Source organism: Cydia amplana, chromosome 16 (assembly GCF_948474715.1).
Source record: "Cydia amplana chromosome 16, ilCydAmpl1.1, whole genome shotgun sequence".
Lineage (NCBI taxonomy): Eukaryota > Metazoa > Arthropoda > Insecta > Lepidoptera > Tortricidae > Cydia > Cydia amplana.
Window position 1 is genome coordinate 2,442,124 of NC_086084.1, and position 17,624 is coordinate 2,459,747.

The 17,624-nt window shown below is 43.1% G+C and overlaps 1 protein-coding gene across 1 annotated transcript in view; it reads right to left on the reverse strand.

The window, feature by feature from the left end:
- LOC134655327 (phospholipid-transporting ATPase ABCA1-like) overlaps positions 1 to 17,624 on the reverse strand; it is a 35,920-nt gene that overhangs the window by 1,111 nt on the left and 17,185 nt on the right. Inside the window, exons 12-29 of the mRNA XM_063510778.1 lie at positions 16,172 to 16,399; positions 15,532 to 15,670; positions 14,811 to 15,060; positions 14,298 to 14,347; positions 13,496 to 13,602; positions 12,755 to 12,977; positions 12,087 to 12,169; positions 11,655 to 11,886; positions 10,766 to 10,984; positions 9,651 to 9,773; positions 8,489 to 8,692; positions 7,690 to 7,787; positions 6,451 to 6,583; positions 5,092 to 5,205; positions 4,256 to 4,386; positions 2,960 to 3,107; positions 1,677 to 1,884; positions 411 to 550 (exon numbers count right to left, since the gene is read on the reverse strand). Of these exons, the coding sequence (XP_063366848.1) occupies positions 411 to 550; positions 1,677 to 1,884; positions 2,960 to 3,107; positions 4,256 to 4,386; positions 5,092 to 5,205; positions 6,451 to 6,583; positions 7,690 to 7,787; positions 8,489 to 8,692; positions 9,651 to 9,773; positions 10,766 to 10,984; positions 11,655 to 11,886; positions 12,087 to 12,169; positions 12,755 to 12,977; positions 13,496 to 13,602; positions 14,298 to 14,347; positions 14,811 to 15,060; positions 15,532 to 15,670; positions 16,172 to 16,399 (2,830 nt within the window). The remainder of the gene's footprint in view (positions 1 to 410; positions 551 to 1,676; positions 1,885 to 2,959; positions 3,108 to 4,255; positions 4,387 to 5,091; positions 5,206 to 6,450; positions 6,584 to 7,689; positions 7,788 to 8,488; positions 8,693 to 9,650; positions 9,774 to 10,765; positions 10,985 to 11,654; positions 11,887 to 12,086; positions 12,170 to 12,754; positions 12,978 to 13,495; positions 13,603 to 14,297; positions 14,348 to 14,810; positions 15,061 to 15,531; positions 15,671 to 16,171; positions 16,400 to 17,624) is intronic.

The window sequence follows — 17,624 nt, forward strand, 5'->3', positions numbered from 1 at the left end:
AACTAAAATTAAAAAAAACACACACACCCTATTTTATTATACTAATCGATAGTATTAATACTTAGGATAAAATTTCTCTAACAAACATTTGGTTACTGTTCACTTTTAACAAGTAAAAGACACGTAACAATTCTGTTATCTCTCTCATAACAATCATTACTGGTGTCGTCAAAATCCATGAATGCAGTTTTGTTTCTTTTTCAAAATAAAGGAATGTCTCCTTTAAGTAAAATGAGCTAGCTCAAGGATTTAAGGTAGTTTCCCTCCAGGGCCCGAGTTAACTTTCCACACTGTATAATACGTGCGTAATATGTCGAAAATTTAAAGGGCCATGTGTACTGTAAACCGCTGTACAATACCTGGACTGGACTTGGACTTGTATCGTCATGTACTAATGCGATGTCCCTCACCCTTCTCGGAGGCCAGTTTGAAGACGACGGTGTAGCCCTGAGCATGTTGTATCTTGAGCGCGGCGGCCGAGCCCAGCGCGCGCAGCTCGCCGCCAGACATGATGGCGATGCGGTGGCACAGCGCCTCCATCTCGTCCATGCTGCCGGTAAAAAAAAAACCGGCCAAGTGCGAGTCGGACTCGCGCACGGAGGGTTCCGCACCATCAACAAAAAATAGAGCAAAACAAGCAAAAAAACGGTCACCCATCCAAGTACTGACCCCGCCCGACGTTGCTTAACTTCGGTCAAAAATCAAGTTTGTTGTATGGGAGCCCCACTTAAATCTTTATTTTATTCTGTTTTTAGTATTTGTTGTTATAGCGGCAACAGAAATACATCATCTGTGAAAATTTCAACTGTCTAGCTATCACGGTTCGTGAGATACAGCCTGGTGACAGACGGACGGACGGACGGACGGACGCGGACGGACGGACAGCGGAGTCTTAGTAATAGGGTCCCGTTTTTACCCTTTGGGTACGGAACCTTAAAAACTGATTCGGGTTGAAGCAAACTCAATAAGCTCCCACACCTCCACGCTAGTGCGCGAATCGCGGCGCGAAGCCGCGAACGAGAGTGTGGATTCGATTTCGCAGATCAGCGATTTCGACCACACTCGCGTTCGCGACTTCGCGCCGCGATTCGCGCACTAGTGTGGAGGGGGCTATAGACGGGGCAGCATTACACTATGGTTGTCTGAAATATGCTTATGATCAGGAGGAATATGATATACTTAGTGCGTTGCGCATACCTAGAGAGAAACACCGAACGTTCACATTTGGGTCGGCGGCAGTTCAATATTGGAAGCATGAGATGGTTGTTTTGGTCTACCGTGGAAGAGCACAATTTTGATCGAGGGCCTGTTTATTGTTTAAACGGCGAGACTAAGACTTAGGTAGAATAGGTCGACCAATTTAAAAAAGGCAGCTCCTGACACCGCCATTATTTTTTAAATCATCATCTTCATCATCTTCCTCGCGTTGTCCCGGCATTTTGCCACGGCTCATGGGAGCCTGGGGTCCGCTTGGCAACTAATCCCAGGAGTTGGCGTGGGCACTAGTTTTTACGAAAGCGAAAGCGAAGCCGTTATTTTTTAAATAGTGGATTCAAATTAAATAGCGGCCAGTTTTCAAGTTTGTCCTAGCGCGCTGAAATTTGGCTTGCGCAATCTTGACACCCTCTATATTCGTATAACAGAGGCTTTCGACGCATTTCGTGTAGTACACTTACCTGTGCGAGGCGATAATGATAGATCTCTGCCTCCTGACGCGCAAGAGCGCCTGATGCATATGACGGCGCGCGACCGGGTCCACGCCGGCTGTGGGCTCGTCGAGTATGGCGGTCTCCGCACCCTGGCAGAACGCCGCCGCCGCCGTCAGCCGCCGCTTCATGCCGCCGCTGTACGAGGACACAGGTTTGTCTGCGTGCTCAAGTAGGTCTGTGGAAAGGTGTCGTTTACTAAAACAAACTAGGCATTGTCCTCGTTTTCTTCAAAAATCGAAAACGATAGAAGAGAATTTTTCAAATAGCTTACTACAATGTTCTGCCACTAGAACGCAGCACTGGCACATATTCTAAACCACAAAGAGTAACTTATAGGTAGGTACATACTTTGCCTTAAACAGTTTTTTTTGAGAAGTTTTCACTATGACATTGACGCATCAAGGTGGAGCAAGCGCGCAAGGGGATTTATTTACTCGTGTTACAGGCCACACCCGGTTTAATATGTTCATGAACAGCTGGACTTTTTTTTTTTTTGTCGAAGTGGGGAATGCTTTTACGCATCCCCCCCGGCCGTGGGGAAGGCCATAATTGGGGGGGTATGTGGGACTCCCTCTTTTCAGCCCCCTCTCCTAGCGAGAGGGAGTGAAAGAGAATACCCACTAAACCCCACTCCGGCGTCTCACCCTCTCAGACGTTGTTTGGGGGCATCATGGGGTCGCGCATTCATTCTTCCACCATGCCCCCCGTCTTTTCCCGGCATTAAGCCGGGGAACCCGCACAAAAGGAGGGGAGAATCAGGGACGAGCTGGACTCAACCTGACTCAACCTACGGTCCACTGGCTGCCTGCGGTTTTTTAGGTGGCCCACCAGGTGATCATGGTATAGATACATAAACTTGAGTGGCGCAGGCTGGTGCAGGACAAAGTGCGCGATTTCGAGGACCAACGTAAAGTTGACCTCGACGCTAAGCGCGACGAGCTGAAAACGCGCCAGCCTGCTCCCATTCACTACGTGGCTGCTGTCCTCACGTGCCCTCAATGTGCGCGGGGTTCACCTCGAAGATCGGCTACGTCAGCCATCTTCGGGCGCACGAGCGCCGAGCAAACGAGGAGTCGAAGTGGTCGCCATGGCCGAAATCATGGCCGGAAGGATCATCATCATCATCACATAAACTTGCCGTTTGAACGTCACCTTTAAGCAAATTCATCTTGCGGCCCCGGGCTACAAGGCAAAACCGTCTTTATGGCCTACATTAAAAGTTGAGTATGGCTGCATTAGAAGGTACGAACCGACTTCTTTGATCCAGGAAGTGGCCATGGCAGCCGCGTCGGCAGCTTTCAGACCACGTAGTTTCAGCAGCAGGGTCAAATTCTGACGACCCGTCAGGAAGTCATCCACCCCGTCGTATTGCGGGCAGTAACTTAACGTGGGCATGTACTGTTTATCAGAAATTGAAGTTTAACAATGGGGTTGGCCCGTGGCGACCGTGCTACTAGGGCAGATGGCGCTATCATAGCTTGCCCTGTCAATCCCTAGAATTGTGTCAAATTTTTGTTTTTTTAATGCCCCGGATGCTGGCCTTTAAGCCAAATCTCATAGAAAAAGGGGCAAGCTATGATGGCGCCATCTAAGCAAACCTTTAACAGTTGCCAACCCCATTTAGCTACCACAAAACTTACGGTACTGTACGCTAACATCTTCAGATCGATTCACAAGAGCTCGCACGAATGGAATGAACGAGTGAATGAAAACATGTAGTATGTGTGAATCACATTGACCAATAAAATGGTGGCTCTGACTGTATAGTGATACGGGTGTAACTCATAAAATGAAAGTTTTGTTCAGTCCATTCGTGCCAGTTTTCGTGAATTCTACAAACAATAATTCTTTGGAATAAGTTTCTGGCAAAAATTTCATTTTTGGTACAAGCTTTTATCGCTGACTGTACTTTTCTTACGACGGACAACTAATACTCATCGAGACAATTCTAAAAACCCCTAACACAATTAGGTTGCGTTGTTTCATCACAGAGTTCCTATGGCCACCTCCTGTCTCCATCATCAGATCAGCTCGATGGTACCATAATATTGCATTGTCACATTTGTCACCCGACTTACATGTGTATGCAAAATTTCAGCTCAATCGGAAACCGGGAAGTGGATCAAATTTAACTTGCAAGATTTGATTACAGACAGGCAACGGGACAGGTGAAACTAAATAAAAGCTTGTAAAAAGGGACGGGAGGAGTATGCTTTGCTTGCCTTATGTATCGGATACTTTCTGTTGAGAGAGGCAGAGAGAAAGTACCAACGTTATTTTCCTCCCCAGCAAAATAGAAGAAAGCATCTGACGAAAAACTAAGAATAGAAGAAAAATAATAGAAGATATAATAACCCCCTACGAGTGATCGTCAATCGTTAAGTCGGATTCCGTGTTTTTTTTAAATTCAGCGGGCTCAGCACGGTTCCATTTTTATCGACTATCACTATGCCCGTCACTTTCGCACTTACATACTTGTTAGAACGTGACAGGCATGGTGATAAACGATAAAAATGCGACCATGCTACTAGGGCTGGTGCACGTACTTTGCTGCGCTCAGTAGAACGGTACCCGTTGGCGAAGATTTCGCCTCCCGTAGGTGCTGTCTCGCGCGTCAGCAGCTTGAACGTCGTGGTTTTGCCGGCCCCGTTCACTCCAAGCAGGCCGAAGCACTCTCCTGGAGACCACGATAAAGTATAAAAATACGTCTCACCAATGGGGTTGGTCAGACGAAGTATTTAGCAGATGGCGCCATCATAGCTTGCTCTGTCAATCCCTACAATTGTGTAAAATTTTTGTTTTTTTAATACCCTGGATACCCTTTAAGCCAAATCTCATAGAAAAAGAGGCAAGCTATGATGGCGAAATCTATGCAAACCTTTGACAGTTGCCAACCCTATTAGGTTTGTTTAAGACATTTCACAAGATCCAGGCAGACTGATCCACCACGTAATCACGTCGTGGTAGAATATACGGTAGTCAAAGTCAAACGTCTAAAACCGAGCGCGTGCAACGCATCCTCGTTGCTCTGCTATTCAACATGTGAAATATGTTTCCATGTGAAAAAATTTGGCTCTTTTCTCTACCGGTCTGGTCTTACCATTAGGTGGCCGGTGCCACGCCGGCGACTGCGTAAAGTCACTCGCAGTACTCGCAAGGCATCTTAAAATACTAATACACTAATTGGTGCAAGGTGGTGCAAGTAAGATACTACACGGCGAGTAAGATTAAAATTACTTAGTCACTAATACGGCCGCGTATATCCATGTACATGATGATGTTGCTTTGGACCGAGAAAAGTGGCGTGCTCTTGTGTTGGAGGCCGAGACTCATTTTGGGTCATCGCGCCAGCCAAGTAAATAAATCCATGAAGGGGACTGACCTTTCTTGACAGAAAAGCTGACACCCTTGACGGCGTGATATGTTTTCTTTAAGCACCCTGAGTAGCTCTTCCGAACTTTGTAGCCCAAGACAGCGTCTGGTATATGATTATTAGCTGCAAGTAGCAAACAACAAGAACTTCACATAAGACAAAGACACACACATGATTAGAGATGCAACGGATAATTGTTTGGCCGGATACCGTATACCGGATATCCGGCCTGGACGCTGGCCGAATATCCGGTATCCGGTTGCCGGATATTCGGCCGGCGGAACTATACGTATATTTTGAGTTTGACAGGTGCGCGTCGTGCAGGTTTCGACCTGTTTCGTAGTGAACGTTCGCGTGGACATATTACTAGGATCGTAACGAGTTTTATCATGTCATTACGTAGTAAGTTCGTTTATAGTTACAAGTGCGCGCGCGTATTTTTGTGTAAACAAATAAGTGTATAGTGTGACATTGGTTACGTAATCATTTCTATCTACTGTGTCGTTAGCATTATGACCGTGACTGTTTTTTATATTCCATTTTTTACCCCAACATGTGTTAACTTTACTATCCGGTATCCGGCCGGATAGTAGCTCACTATCCGGTATCCGGCCGGATACTAAAATAACGGCCGGATAGGCCGGATACCGGATAGTAACCGGATATCCGGTGCATCTCTACACATGATATTATACACCGTGTTTTTATCAAACTCCAGTAACTTCGGCATAGTTAATAAAAAAAAACAAAATCCAATAAATCCAATATGTAAATAGGCCCTAAGGCAAGTGTACACGCTCGTAGGGGCTATACAAATAATATTGATTATCTCCGAAATGAAGTTAATTAGAATACCGGTGTCTTTGACAAAGTTACATACATGATTTAAGCTCAGGAATGCACCCTTGAAATTACCGAAAAAATAAATAAACACGGTGTATACTTATACCATTTTAAGTATTAATTATAAAACTTATAAAGTGACAAAATAATATGTTTTGTTTCTAAGTAGGTCATAAAGTGACCTTCCCGTTCCAGTTCCGCACAGGTATAGGTAGTTCCACGAGAGTAGAGGTGAATGATTACACACACACAGCTACATGAAGTACTAATTGCAAAAAAAGTGAATTAATGAAATGAGCGAGTGAATGGAAATGTAAATGTAAATAAAAACGCTAAAATAGAACCTACTTAACAAAATAGTTTAAAGAAACTTTTTGGTCTTTCTTACAATTCACTGTTGAACTTGCTATCGGTACAATATTAGAACAGTAATTTCAAAAACTCGCTGTCATTACATGACAATGTTGTTGTGTGCGTGAGGCGTGGCCGCAACTCTCGTGAAACTACCTATACTCAACTACTCACGCAGCTTGATCGTATTCTCGACGTAGGTGGCTTCAGCCTGAACCGCGGCGTCCTCAAAGCGTAGCTTCTGCGGAGCAGGTGCCGAAGACATCAGTCGCCCCAGCGTGCCGTTATCCGAAAGGTATGTCAGCATCTACGAGTAAATACGAATAATGTACGAATTCGACACTGAAAAGTTTTGCATGCGAACTAAGTACCTAGATAAAGGTGCGATCAAATGTGCCTATACCTAAAGTCAGCAGCAATAGTTGCTAAGCGGGCGAGGTGTTCAAAATAATCTTGCCGCGACTTTATTGTTAAGAGAATAAGAGCGCGCCAAGGTAGTTTTGAATACCTCGCCCGCTTCGCAACTATTGCTGCTGACTGTACAAGCTACGGAAAGACAACATACCATACCATTTTTTGTAAGACATAAATGCAGTGGATGCGCGGCGACGGAATATAGGTACATTATACATATCTAGATTCTAGACGAAGCTCCTAGTCTATTTTTGACTTCGAAAAACTGACACTTGATATTTGATACATAACACTGTAGTCTGTAAGTTATCCCTTCTCAAAAAATATACTCCGCCCGCATTATTATTATTAGTATTATTACCCAATACCTATTTACACAATTTTCAGCTATTCTAAAAAGTTTAAAATGCGCGCAGTACAGTTGAAAAGCTCGCGGCACAATTCCCGTGGGGTAATTTTTGAGTTCTAGGCAGACTTGTGCAGGTTATTCTAGTTCGTTAAGACGAAACAGGAGCTGAGATTTAAATATTTTAGGTAAATATACCCGTCTCGCTAACGGAAGCGGCTCCTAAAACTAGTGCGATCCTGAAATCCTGCGTAAAAATCTCAAAAATCGAGGTTTCGTACTCGACTGTTTCCTCCTCCAAAACTTAACCAATCGTAACCAAATTTGGAAATCTAAATGATTATGAAATTATCTGTGTCGCACCGTTTTTCTTTTTTGGCTAATTGATATCAGTTTTGAATACCACGCCTCTCATTGCGGCATAGTCAATTAGGCCATTTTGGCCATTTGTGAAGGACTCTAGCGCCTTTAAAAACAAAAATATCAAAAAAAGTAAAACGGTGCGACACAGATATTGACAATATTAATCTGTGTTGAAAAAATCATTGCTCTAGCTTCAAAATCCACGGAGGAAACAGTCGAGTACGTTTGTATGGAGAAATGACCACTCCTGTTGGCTCTTAAAGAGGATGTTGGCTGATATAATTACTTACGAAGTACGCGACTGCTTGGATGAGGAGGAAGAGTATCGGGGTGCCGGCTGCGTTGCCAATTGACCAATAGCTCCATGGCTCCGAACCCGGAGATGACCCTGACATAAAACGCAAGTATAATTACACTAAAATACAGTACCTAAATCGCAACACATTCATAACCGAATCGTGTCCTCAAGTTTGATAACTAAAAAGAGAACGGTTTACGGTAGGTACCTCACGACTCTTACGAGTATGTTTGTAATTGAATTGTCAAAAGTGTAGCAGCTCGATTCCCTCCTATCCATGGTAAATTTAGAAGTCTCCAACTAAACATTGTCTATTGAGTTCAAGCTCTGCCCAAACCAAAATCCTGGATCCACCACTTAGAGTTAAACACGATTTGTGGCATTCTGTGCCAAATGTGGAATAAGCTGCCTCCTGAGGTATTTCCTTTGCGCTACGACATGGAATTCTTCAAGAAGCGGGTATCTCAAGGGTCGGCAACGCTTAAGTGGCTCCTGTGATGTAGCTTATGTCCATGGGCGATGTCTGTCTGGTCGGTCTGGCTGTCCGTCGTGAACTGATCTTATTTTGTCGTGTCGTTGTCATGTCTAATTTTGAATTTAAATGGCCGTAGTTCCAAATATGTATGTCTTGTCACTCAGCCAGTAAGTGAGTTGGTCTATGTCAGGTCGCCACGGAGGTTGGAAGCCACGACAGGCGACGATGCCCGCTCCCATCAGGCGGCTTGTCTGCTCGTTTGCTGACTATCACATAAAAAAAACTATGTTCATACGCCAGCTTTTATGGGACTTACCGCAGCATTTTTCCGCTTTAAACACGCCGGGCCCGGCCAGCTCGGGGCAATTGCCTCTGTTCAAGTTGCAGTGGCTGTTCACTTGCGCCACGGTCGCCGTCTTAATCAGCCCGACCGTTAGCGCGTGCGGCGGGAACAGAGCGTAGGGAATGTACATAATCTTATGAATCTTTGCGGACTCCTTCACAGCAGAAGTTATCAAAGCTGAAACATCAACTAAATATGATATAGCTGTACTTGATAATAATGAATGATACTGACCAATGACTATTTATATCTAGAGTCTGTGCGGAAAGAGAAGAGCCATAGAAATTCCCTTTCAAATAACAAGATAGTACTTGTTGTATAAGTTTCGAGCAGGTGATGGGACTAGAAGTTAAAAAACACCTTATGTGTGCTAGTATAAGAACGTATATTCTCTAAATGCCTGCCTATATATACACGTTAGGTTGCGCTGACACAAGCAATATGCGTTTATGTCGCAGTAAACCAAAGCGTTACTGCTAAACACTAAAAGTGGACATTTACCAAATTACACCTTATATTCCACGATTCTTCTCTTTCCACATAGGCTCTATTACCTACACACATGTCATAAAACCTCTATGATGCGCCCAAAAAACCGCAACAGCCAATAATAATGGTAAACTTATCTGTTAGAACATAATATATTTCTTATTTTATCACGTAATAGGGCATTTTCACTTAACTGTGTACCTACCATTAACGGCCGGTTAGCAATCGTCACAAAACTGACGGTCAATGTCAAATCCCATATATTTTGTCAGGAATGTGACGGTTAGACGTTACTGAAACAAGAATTAAGTCGCGCTATAAAGTACAAGCTAAAATGAACTTGCCCAATAACGTCGATATCCATTTAATATAGTCGCTATATATACTTACTCAACCTCATATCTGCAACAATCATTTGATGGAAATGTCGCTTTTCTTTCATTAGGAATACGGGTGTTTTTGTCGTCAAATGAGTGTTGCAGATACGAGGTTGAGTAAGTATAGCGGCGATATATAGTGACTTGACATTCGCTTTCGGCCTTGTATATTTGTATATGGGGTCTAAAATGTACATATGCAGCACATGAATACGTCAAAATACAAAGCCGGGTGCAGTACACTGAAATTAAATGACAATAGTACTAACTGCTGATTACGACGAGTATGAAGAGCAAGGTTGTGGTGGCCGATATGCTGAACAGCGTGCTGGCGAAGTACACCAGCCCCAGGGTCGCCAACAAACCCAGCATCAGCACCACAAACAGCGAAACTTCAAACATTTATATTTATTTTAACTTTATTGTACCTGCATACATTTATATCGTCGTTGACGATCGAAACTCCATAATTACTACCACAACTTCAGAGTCATTATACTCATTATAAAACCGTTTAAGCGAAGATCCTATCGAGAACCTATCGAGGTTTATAGCTTTTGCCCGCGACTTCGTCTGCGTGGAATAAGTAATTTGGGTACCGTACTTTTTAAACAAATCTTCTACCCTTTTTTTTTCATTCCCAAATTGGTCCACCCTATAAATTACCACCCCATTTTTGACATACTAAAGGGATGATTTCGGGGATAAAAACTATTCTATATCCTACGTCACAGCTCAAACTATCCGCATACCAAGTTTCATCTAAATCGGTTCAGCGGTTATTGATTCCCCATACAAATTTCCACCCCCCTTTTCACCCCCTTGAGGGGTGAGTTCTGGAATAAAAAGTATCCTATGTCCTTTTCCGGAACTCAAAGTGTCTGTATACCAAATTTCAACTAAATCAGTTCAGCGGTTTAAGCGTGAAGAGGTAACAGACAAACAGACAGACACACTTTCGCTTTTATATGGATAATATATATGGATTTAAAGAGTCATGTTCGTGATGGACTCCAAAGTCACAATGTAAATTTTAACACTAAGGCCTCATTCGCACGAGCGCTTTTCCAACGCGCGTTAAAAAAGCGTATGAATGACACAGATGGATACATGTGTATTTATTCACACGATGGCGTTGGCGCTTTTTACCAAGCGTTGTTGGATTTTCGTCTTTAAGCCTTGGTCGTTAAATTGAATTTAACGTGCAGACAGATTCAAGCGCTTTTTTAACACGCGTTGAAAAAGCTGTCGTGCGAATGGGGGCTAAAGATATAGACACTACTTTCTTGCCATAACAGAAAAGGAAAAAGAAATCACGCATGACTAACCTAGTGTACAGAACGGCAGCTAATAAACCAAACGAGTGAGAGTGACCGAGACTCACCTAAGAACCCGAGCTGGCGGAACGTGTGATCCTTGTCCATCACAAAAGTGAACAGGACGATGAATAGCACAATGATCAGTGTAAAGCTGACATGTCCCGCGTACAAGGCGGCCCAGTGTATCCATCGCGGCGTGCCCGTCATTATATAGGCGTGCCGCGTGCCTGTCGCGCGCTCAATGGACGGCAGTCGGGAAAACCAGACCAGGACACAGCAAAAGACTGGAAAATAAATAATAATAACAAATATAAACTTTACGCAGCGGGCATATAGCAACTTGCGACTCTTGCGAGTCCAATATAACAACGCGTTTAGGGTTCTGTTGGGGTTGCCGCGGCACTGTAGTGCGTCGGGCATGTTTGCGGAGGCGCGGACCGACGATTTTGCTGCCATAATGCGCAAGCGGTGCGCCTCCCTGTTAGCCCGAGTTCGCTGCAGCACCAACGGGATCCTGAGCGCGTTCGCGGACCGCTGGGACTCCGCGCTGATGCGTCGATGGACGCAGCTCCATGTCTCGCGCTCCACGTAGGTAGGTTATAGGTTTTTAAGTTTTTATTTGTGTTAAATTTTATTTATGTTGTGCACTAACACTAATTTTTAAGTATTATTATTATTATTAGTGTTGTGGATATTCAGACAACGATATAAACTTGGACGTAGCACTTGGCATGAACATTTAAGGCCAGGCCACACCGGCTGCGTGTGCGTAGACGTGCACGTGTGCTAATATGTTGGAGCCGCACACGCACACGCACACGTCACGCAAGCGTTGTGTCGTCTCTCATAAAGAACTGTATATTACAACGCACACGTGCACGTGCACGTCTACGCACACGCACCCAGTGTATACAGGCCTTTAGCGTGGTCCGACTCTATTAAAAATAATCTCACTCATAGCCGTGTAACAGCTCCACATCATTATACTCTCGTTGGTCTTAGGCTGCAGCAGTTTAGCTTCGTCGTAGGGCACGTAGGCGCCGAGCAGAGGATGGTTGCGCACGTGGATCGTGCGCGCGCCCGTCGATCGAAGCGGGTCGAATCTCGACAAGCGTGCGGCTAGCGCGTTGCTCAGCGCGTTCAGCGCTACGGGCGCCGCGTGGCGCAGCGATGGCGAGTAGAGCGCCTGGGAACAGATATGGACATTCGTGTATAGAGTCACTCCACGACACTAGTATCTCCCAAGCGTCGACGTCTAGTTACGTTGGCGCAACCACGCTGTGACGCCAACGCTCAAAAGATGCTAGTGTGGGATGGCCCATAATCTCATTTTAACACATAGCTGCCTGCCGTTCATGCAGGTTCGAGTGGCTGTGTTGATGGTACCTTGGCTGTGGTATCGTTAAGTTCAATCTCCACTAGATATTTTTTATACTCTTGCATGTTCTCCCGACCGGTGCGTAACACGGCTGAAACAATCAATATCAATCAATCAATCGTTTATTGCACCATGGTAAAAACAAGAGTTGTTATTATACTCGTGCAGCATTTATACAAGTAGTACCTCATGGACCCTAAAAGGGTATGAGAAAAATTTCCATTCAACTGAGATTTACCTATACATATAAATTATTTACATAACTATGACATGCAATAAAGCACAAAAAGCAGCATCGTATTTAATGATATAAATATACTTAACTACGTTAGGTACATAACTTTAAGTACCTAACTTGTAACTAGCATAATATGGGACTTGTCCTGAAATAAATATTATTCATTCATTTATTCATAAAGCTCTCGCAAAGAACCATTTCAACCTTTTTGCGTACGATACACTTTTCTCGCAAGAAACCATTTCAATCTTTTTGCGTATGTTGCCAGAAGGGTTGGGTTGCGTGCACTTAATTCTCATTCTTACAGACTAAATATTTAATTGACAATTTAAAAATGTATCTGGAAACTGCTGAGTCTCGGAACGTAAGCCAGATAACTTATGGACCTAACCTACCAGCCCCATTACGTAATACTTACATAAGGAAAGATAAACTAACCATTAGTAATATTGGGCACCTTCTCAAACTCCACTCCTTCGAAGCCCGTTCTCAGAGCCTGCAGGGTGCTTTCATCCGCTTTGACGAGTATGTGACGCTGAGGCCGCCCGGCGTACAGATCCAGGCTCAACCCTTTAGCGCCATTGTCTGGCTTCCTTTCCTTGTCGCTTCGATTGTTGGTTGCGAAGTTTAAGCCGCAGATCAGTGCCCCAATGAAGATTACCTGAATTTTGAGGGTATATCCGATATTGTAAAGATTGTGTAAATGAAATATGGTGCAGTCTAAAATGTGTGTATAAAATATATAAACGCATTTTATACTGCACCATTTCTCGGGCCATACATTGGGTCGGGAGTTTATTGCCTCTTCTTACCCCCTACTCCCCAGACTTAGGAAAACCCTATCGTATCGACACATTCCATGAAATTGTCTATCGATCGAAATCATTATATGTATGTATATGTAATTGTAGGTGTGCCAATGTTTGAAGAGTTTCTTCGGTTTTTCAGAGATCCCTTATCTATTTCTGGTGATAATAGGACCAATTGTGAAATCATAAGCATAATTCTTTATTCTTCTTTCTTCTTTAATCTATAGGTAATTAATTATACCTACACCTTTTAGCTTAAAAATTGCGGAACATACCCATACCTAATTTTATGAAGCACACTTATCAAAAAACAGTTTTTGGTTTCATTTTACGTTCAGAGTTTCTGACATTTAATTCGACTGGTACCTACCACGATGATAAAATTACGAAGCTTGAAAAAGTGGCACTGCCTCTGGAAGAGTGCTAAGAGCTGTTGGGCACGCAACTTAAATCCTGTCACCTTCTCAAGCGCCGGTTCTGAACAAAATGAAATAAAATATATTTATCTTCGGGAATCGTGAGCATATCATGTTAGAGACTAAAGACAAAATTGTGGATGATGAAGACATTCAATGAAAGACGACATCCCACTAGCAGTCTACTGCACACTACATTTACAAGCGATACTTACATTTTTTACAACATTCAAGACCTATTAGAAACGTACCTAGGTTCTATGTAAGAACCGCCACCGACACCACCTTCTCACGTTGCCTTTCGTCTGAAGATTAATTGATAGGATAGCATAATAGCTTATAATGACAGCGCGTTTTATGAAGACTCGGCGGCACTGCTTACGAACGCTACTCAGGCTCAGGGTTAAAACTAAACTAGGTAATTAATTATTAATAAACAACCTAGTTTGCTCTATATGTCAAAGATGGTGTTCACTACACTGCACTTCCTACCTTTTGTAATGAAACACTTTACGTGACAACTTAATACTCATTTACATTTATTCCGAAACCAAATTGACTATATACGGGGCTGTGGAAAAATCTTAACAGCGCGAAGTAGCCGACAGAACAGCGACATCTACTGTGAAATTGGGCAACTATAAAAACTAAACATTACTACATTCAACAGATGGCATGATAGTCTCAAGTAATTACGAACAATATTTTCCGGGTTGAACCTACTTAGTGAGACTAACCATAAACATAATAATTTACCTATAGTTGGTTCTTTCTCCTCATACGTTGGTTTTTCGTCGCTGCACAGCCTGAAATAAACAGCTTTTTGAGTGGATGGTTTCCAGGTGGCGTGTTGGTTATAGAAATATCGTTTCTAAATACATAAACCGCGATTACCACAGGCTCTCCTTACGGTCTCGTCTCATCTATATCGAAAGCGGCTTTGTTTAGTTACAGTTAATAACTGATCGCAGTAAGATTTTATGTGGAGTCCACGAGACAATTTTTCGCCAATCTGATGAAATTATCCGATCAAATCAGGACGTGCGGACGCAAACATCAATTTGATTCCCCGATCAAATCAGCAGCGCGGACACAAAAATGCCAATTTTCGAAGTTAGTATCTATGGAATGCAAATTGGTGATTAAATTTGTATACGCTAGATGAGATTGGCGCCTATTGTTTTCCTGACCAAATCGGTCGATTTGCCCAGCTCGTCTGAACTCTACATTACAAATAACCCGTTGAGTGTTTTTCAAGATAAGACTCACTCCAAGAAAACCTCGTCAAGAGTGCTTCTACTGACACCAATGGTGTCGATTTGCAGTTCGGAGCGCGTTCTCTCCAGCGCGGTAAAGAGCTCGGGGAGACGCGCCGTGTCCGTCGCCGGCAAATTGTAGGTCAGACCGTTCGGACGACGGTCGCGGACGGTCGCGTCCGGCACGACGGCGGTGATGGCTGACGTGATTGCTGCTTCATTCGGCGCGCCCAACGTCGTGAACGTAAGACGGTGACCAGTGCCTAAGGAATATTAGTAATGAGAGAATTAAAACTTATTAACTCGAGAAGAGGTGAATTTTGTAAGGGCCACCCCACATCTAGCGTCTTTCGAGCGTCGGCGTCTACAACTCTATGGCCACTGCTCGACGCAACGTCGACGCAACTGCGCAGCGACGTCATTTTCCATAGCGCTGACCAGACGCCGGCGCTCGAAAGACGCTAGATGTGGGGTGGCCCTAAAGATGCATGAGCCCGCAGGTCTCAAGTTGAGTATAGTAAGTGGAGAGTAGGGTGTGCCTAAAATTGGGCTTGGGTTTGAACACTCCACCACGAAACTCTTGGGCCTTACTATTAAGCTAAGTAGTTAAGAATTTTTGCTTAAGCTCTATCCTACGCGCCTTTGACCCTTGGGGATTCTCAAACGCGCAAACTCGATCTTCAAACTGGATAACGCTAAATAAGCCTGAAGCTTTCTATGTTCATCTTACTGACCGATGGCTCGTTTGAGGAACATGGGTGTGGCGTGGCAGCGCAGTCGGCCGTGGTGCAGCGCGGCGATGCGGTCGCCCAGCGCGTCCGCCTCCTCCATGAAGTGCGTCGTCAGCAACACCGTGTGCTCCCCACGGAGACTCTGGCGGTTAAGAGAGGTTCTAGTATCTAAAACGTATTTACCCAACCTTGACCAAACTAGTTAAATACCAATTTTACGGAAACAAAACATGTTAGTACTACGTGTAGCTTCCTGAAAGCCAGGAGAAGTTATTTGTTTTAAAATGAAACAAATTCTTCTAATTCTATTTTAACCCTTGCGTTTCTACACTCACTCGACTTACAGATGGTAGGTAGAGCAGAAACAGTGAAGCACTGCCTTTCTGACTGTATCTAATCTAAAATCTATGCGACGTGTGTGTACAAAACTAGAGTTCTTGCCTTATGTGACGGTCTTTCAAAAGAACTTTTAAGTATATATATGTTATGGACCAAGTGATTAATGAGGGCATTATGAATAATGACAAGCTATATCGGGGCGAGTGATTAATTAATAATTATTATCATATATTTTTTCTACATTGGTTTACATATGCAACGAACGGCTTTGGCGGATAGCAGGAATATAAGTACTAATACTAACCAGGAGCATGTTGCACAGCTCTCGGCGCGTCTCCACGTCCAGCCCGCTGGTCGGCTCGTCCAGCACCAGCACCCTGGCCCCTCCAGCAACAGCGCACGCCAGCTGCACGCGCCGCTTCATGCCGCCGGACAGTGCTGCAGGTCTTACTTTCAGCTTCTCAGACAACTCCAGTTTGCCGAGTAGTTCTGTGCTTGATGCGCGGGATTCTGAGTACGACTGCCCTTTAAGCTGTAAGTTTATTATTGGTTATGAAAGCGACGCCTTAGAATACGTCAATCGATCGAACTTATGAATCAAATTATTATTTCTTCCGATTTAATGATTTGCGAAAATTATATTTTTTACTCTGATGATAGAGTTGGTTAATGAAAGTTGAGCCTGAGATTTATTTAAAACTTTTTATATGGCAACTTTTTTTCCTATCAAATAAGCTGTCAGTTTCAAGCTGTCATTTAATTTCATAGTAATTTTATTGCCAGGTGCGGTTTTTATTGAAATTCCCGCGTTATCTCAGGCTCAACTTTCATTAGCCAGACTCTATTCGCATAAATAACAATGTATAGTCCGTCAACCAAATCTTGTCAGTAGCAATGTAAAGCAAACTAAAGTAGGGCAACACTCAAAGAGCAGTATTGCGCTAAGAAAAGCAGCAATGTACGTCGAACCAAAAGAATTTTTTTTTCCGCTGAGCGCGCCCTGCGTACGTCAATTCAAATTGTCACTCGCGGTTTATTGAAAAAATTTGAAACGGACGGACAATTTAAAAGCGATGTTAAAACAATGTTAATCAAAATGATGAACAAATTTGAAGATATCAAAAACAACTCCCTATCGTAGTGCTTATATTCTCTTTGTTCCCTATCTATGTCTTCTAAGTTTACTAAAATAAAATCATACCAAAATGCAGATAATTAGATAGTGCATATATTTGTTATTTACAATATAATATGCCACTTGTTAATGTAAATTAGTGTACTCTTCTGAATGAATATGACATACCTGTGTAATTTTTTTGATTGGTATATATTGTAAAATAGGATTACATATTGAAAATAAAACAACTGATATTTGGGTGTTTATTTAATTTAAAGGTAAATAAGATAAGGGTCACTTTAGCTTACACTATAATTCAGGTCATTATTTGAAAAATATAATGAAGTTACCAATGTTACCGGGTCACTTCAACCAAGCATAATACTCTGTAGTATTCTATTGCATCTTTGTAAATAGTCACAACTGATTGCTGAAAATATTAGACATGTGGGCCTATGGACGGTTTCCAGGACACAATTTATGGTCTTGTTGGATAGATTTAGGCATACGTTTTAATTTTATTTATGGGGCATTTCATATGAAGCGGACAGGAAAAAAAAAGTGAGGTTCCCGAATTTGTTTATATTTGGTTTAGTTCTTCTTCTAGTAGGTATAAAACCGGACGCCAAATATTTTTTAT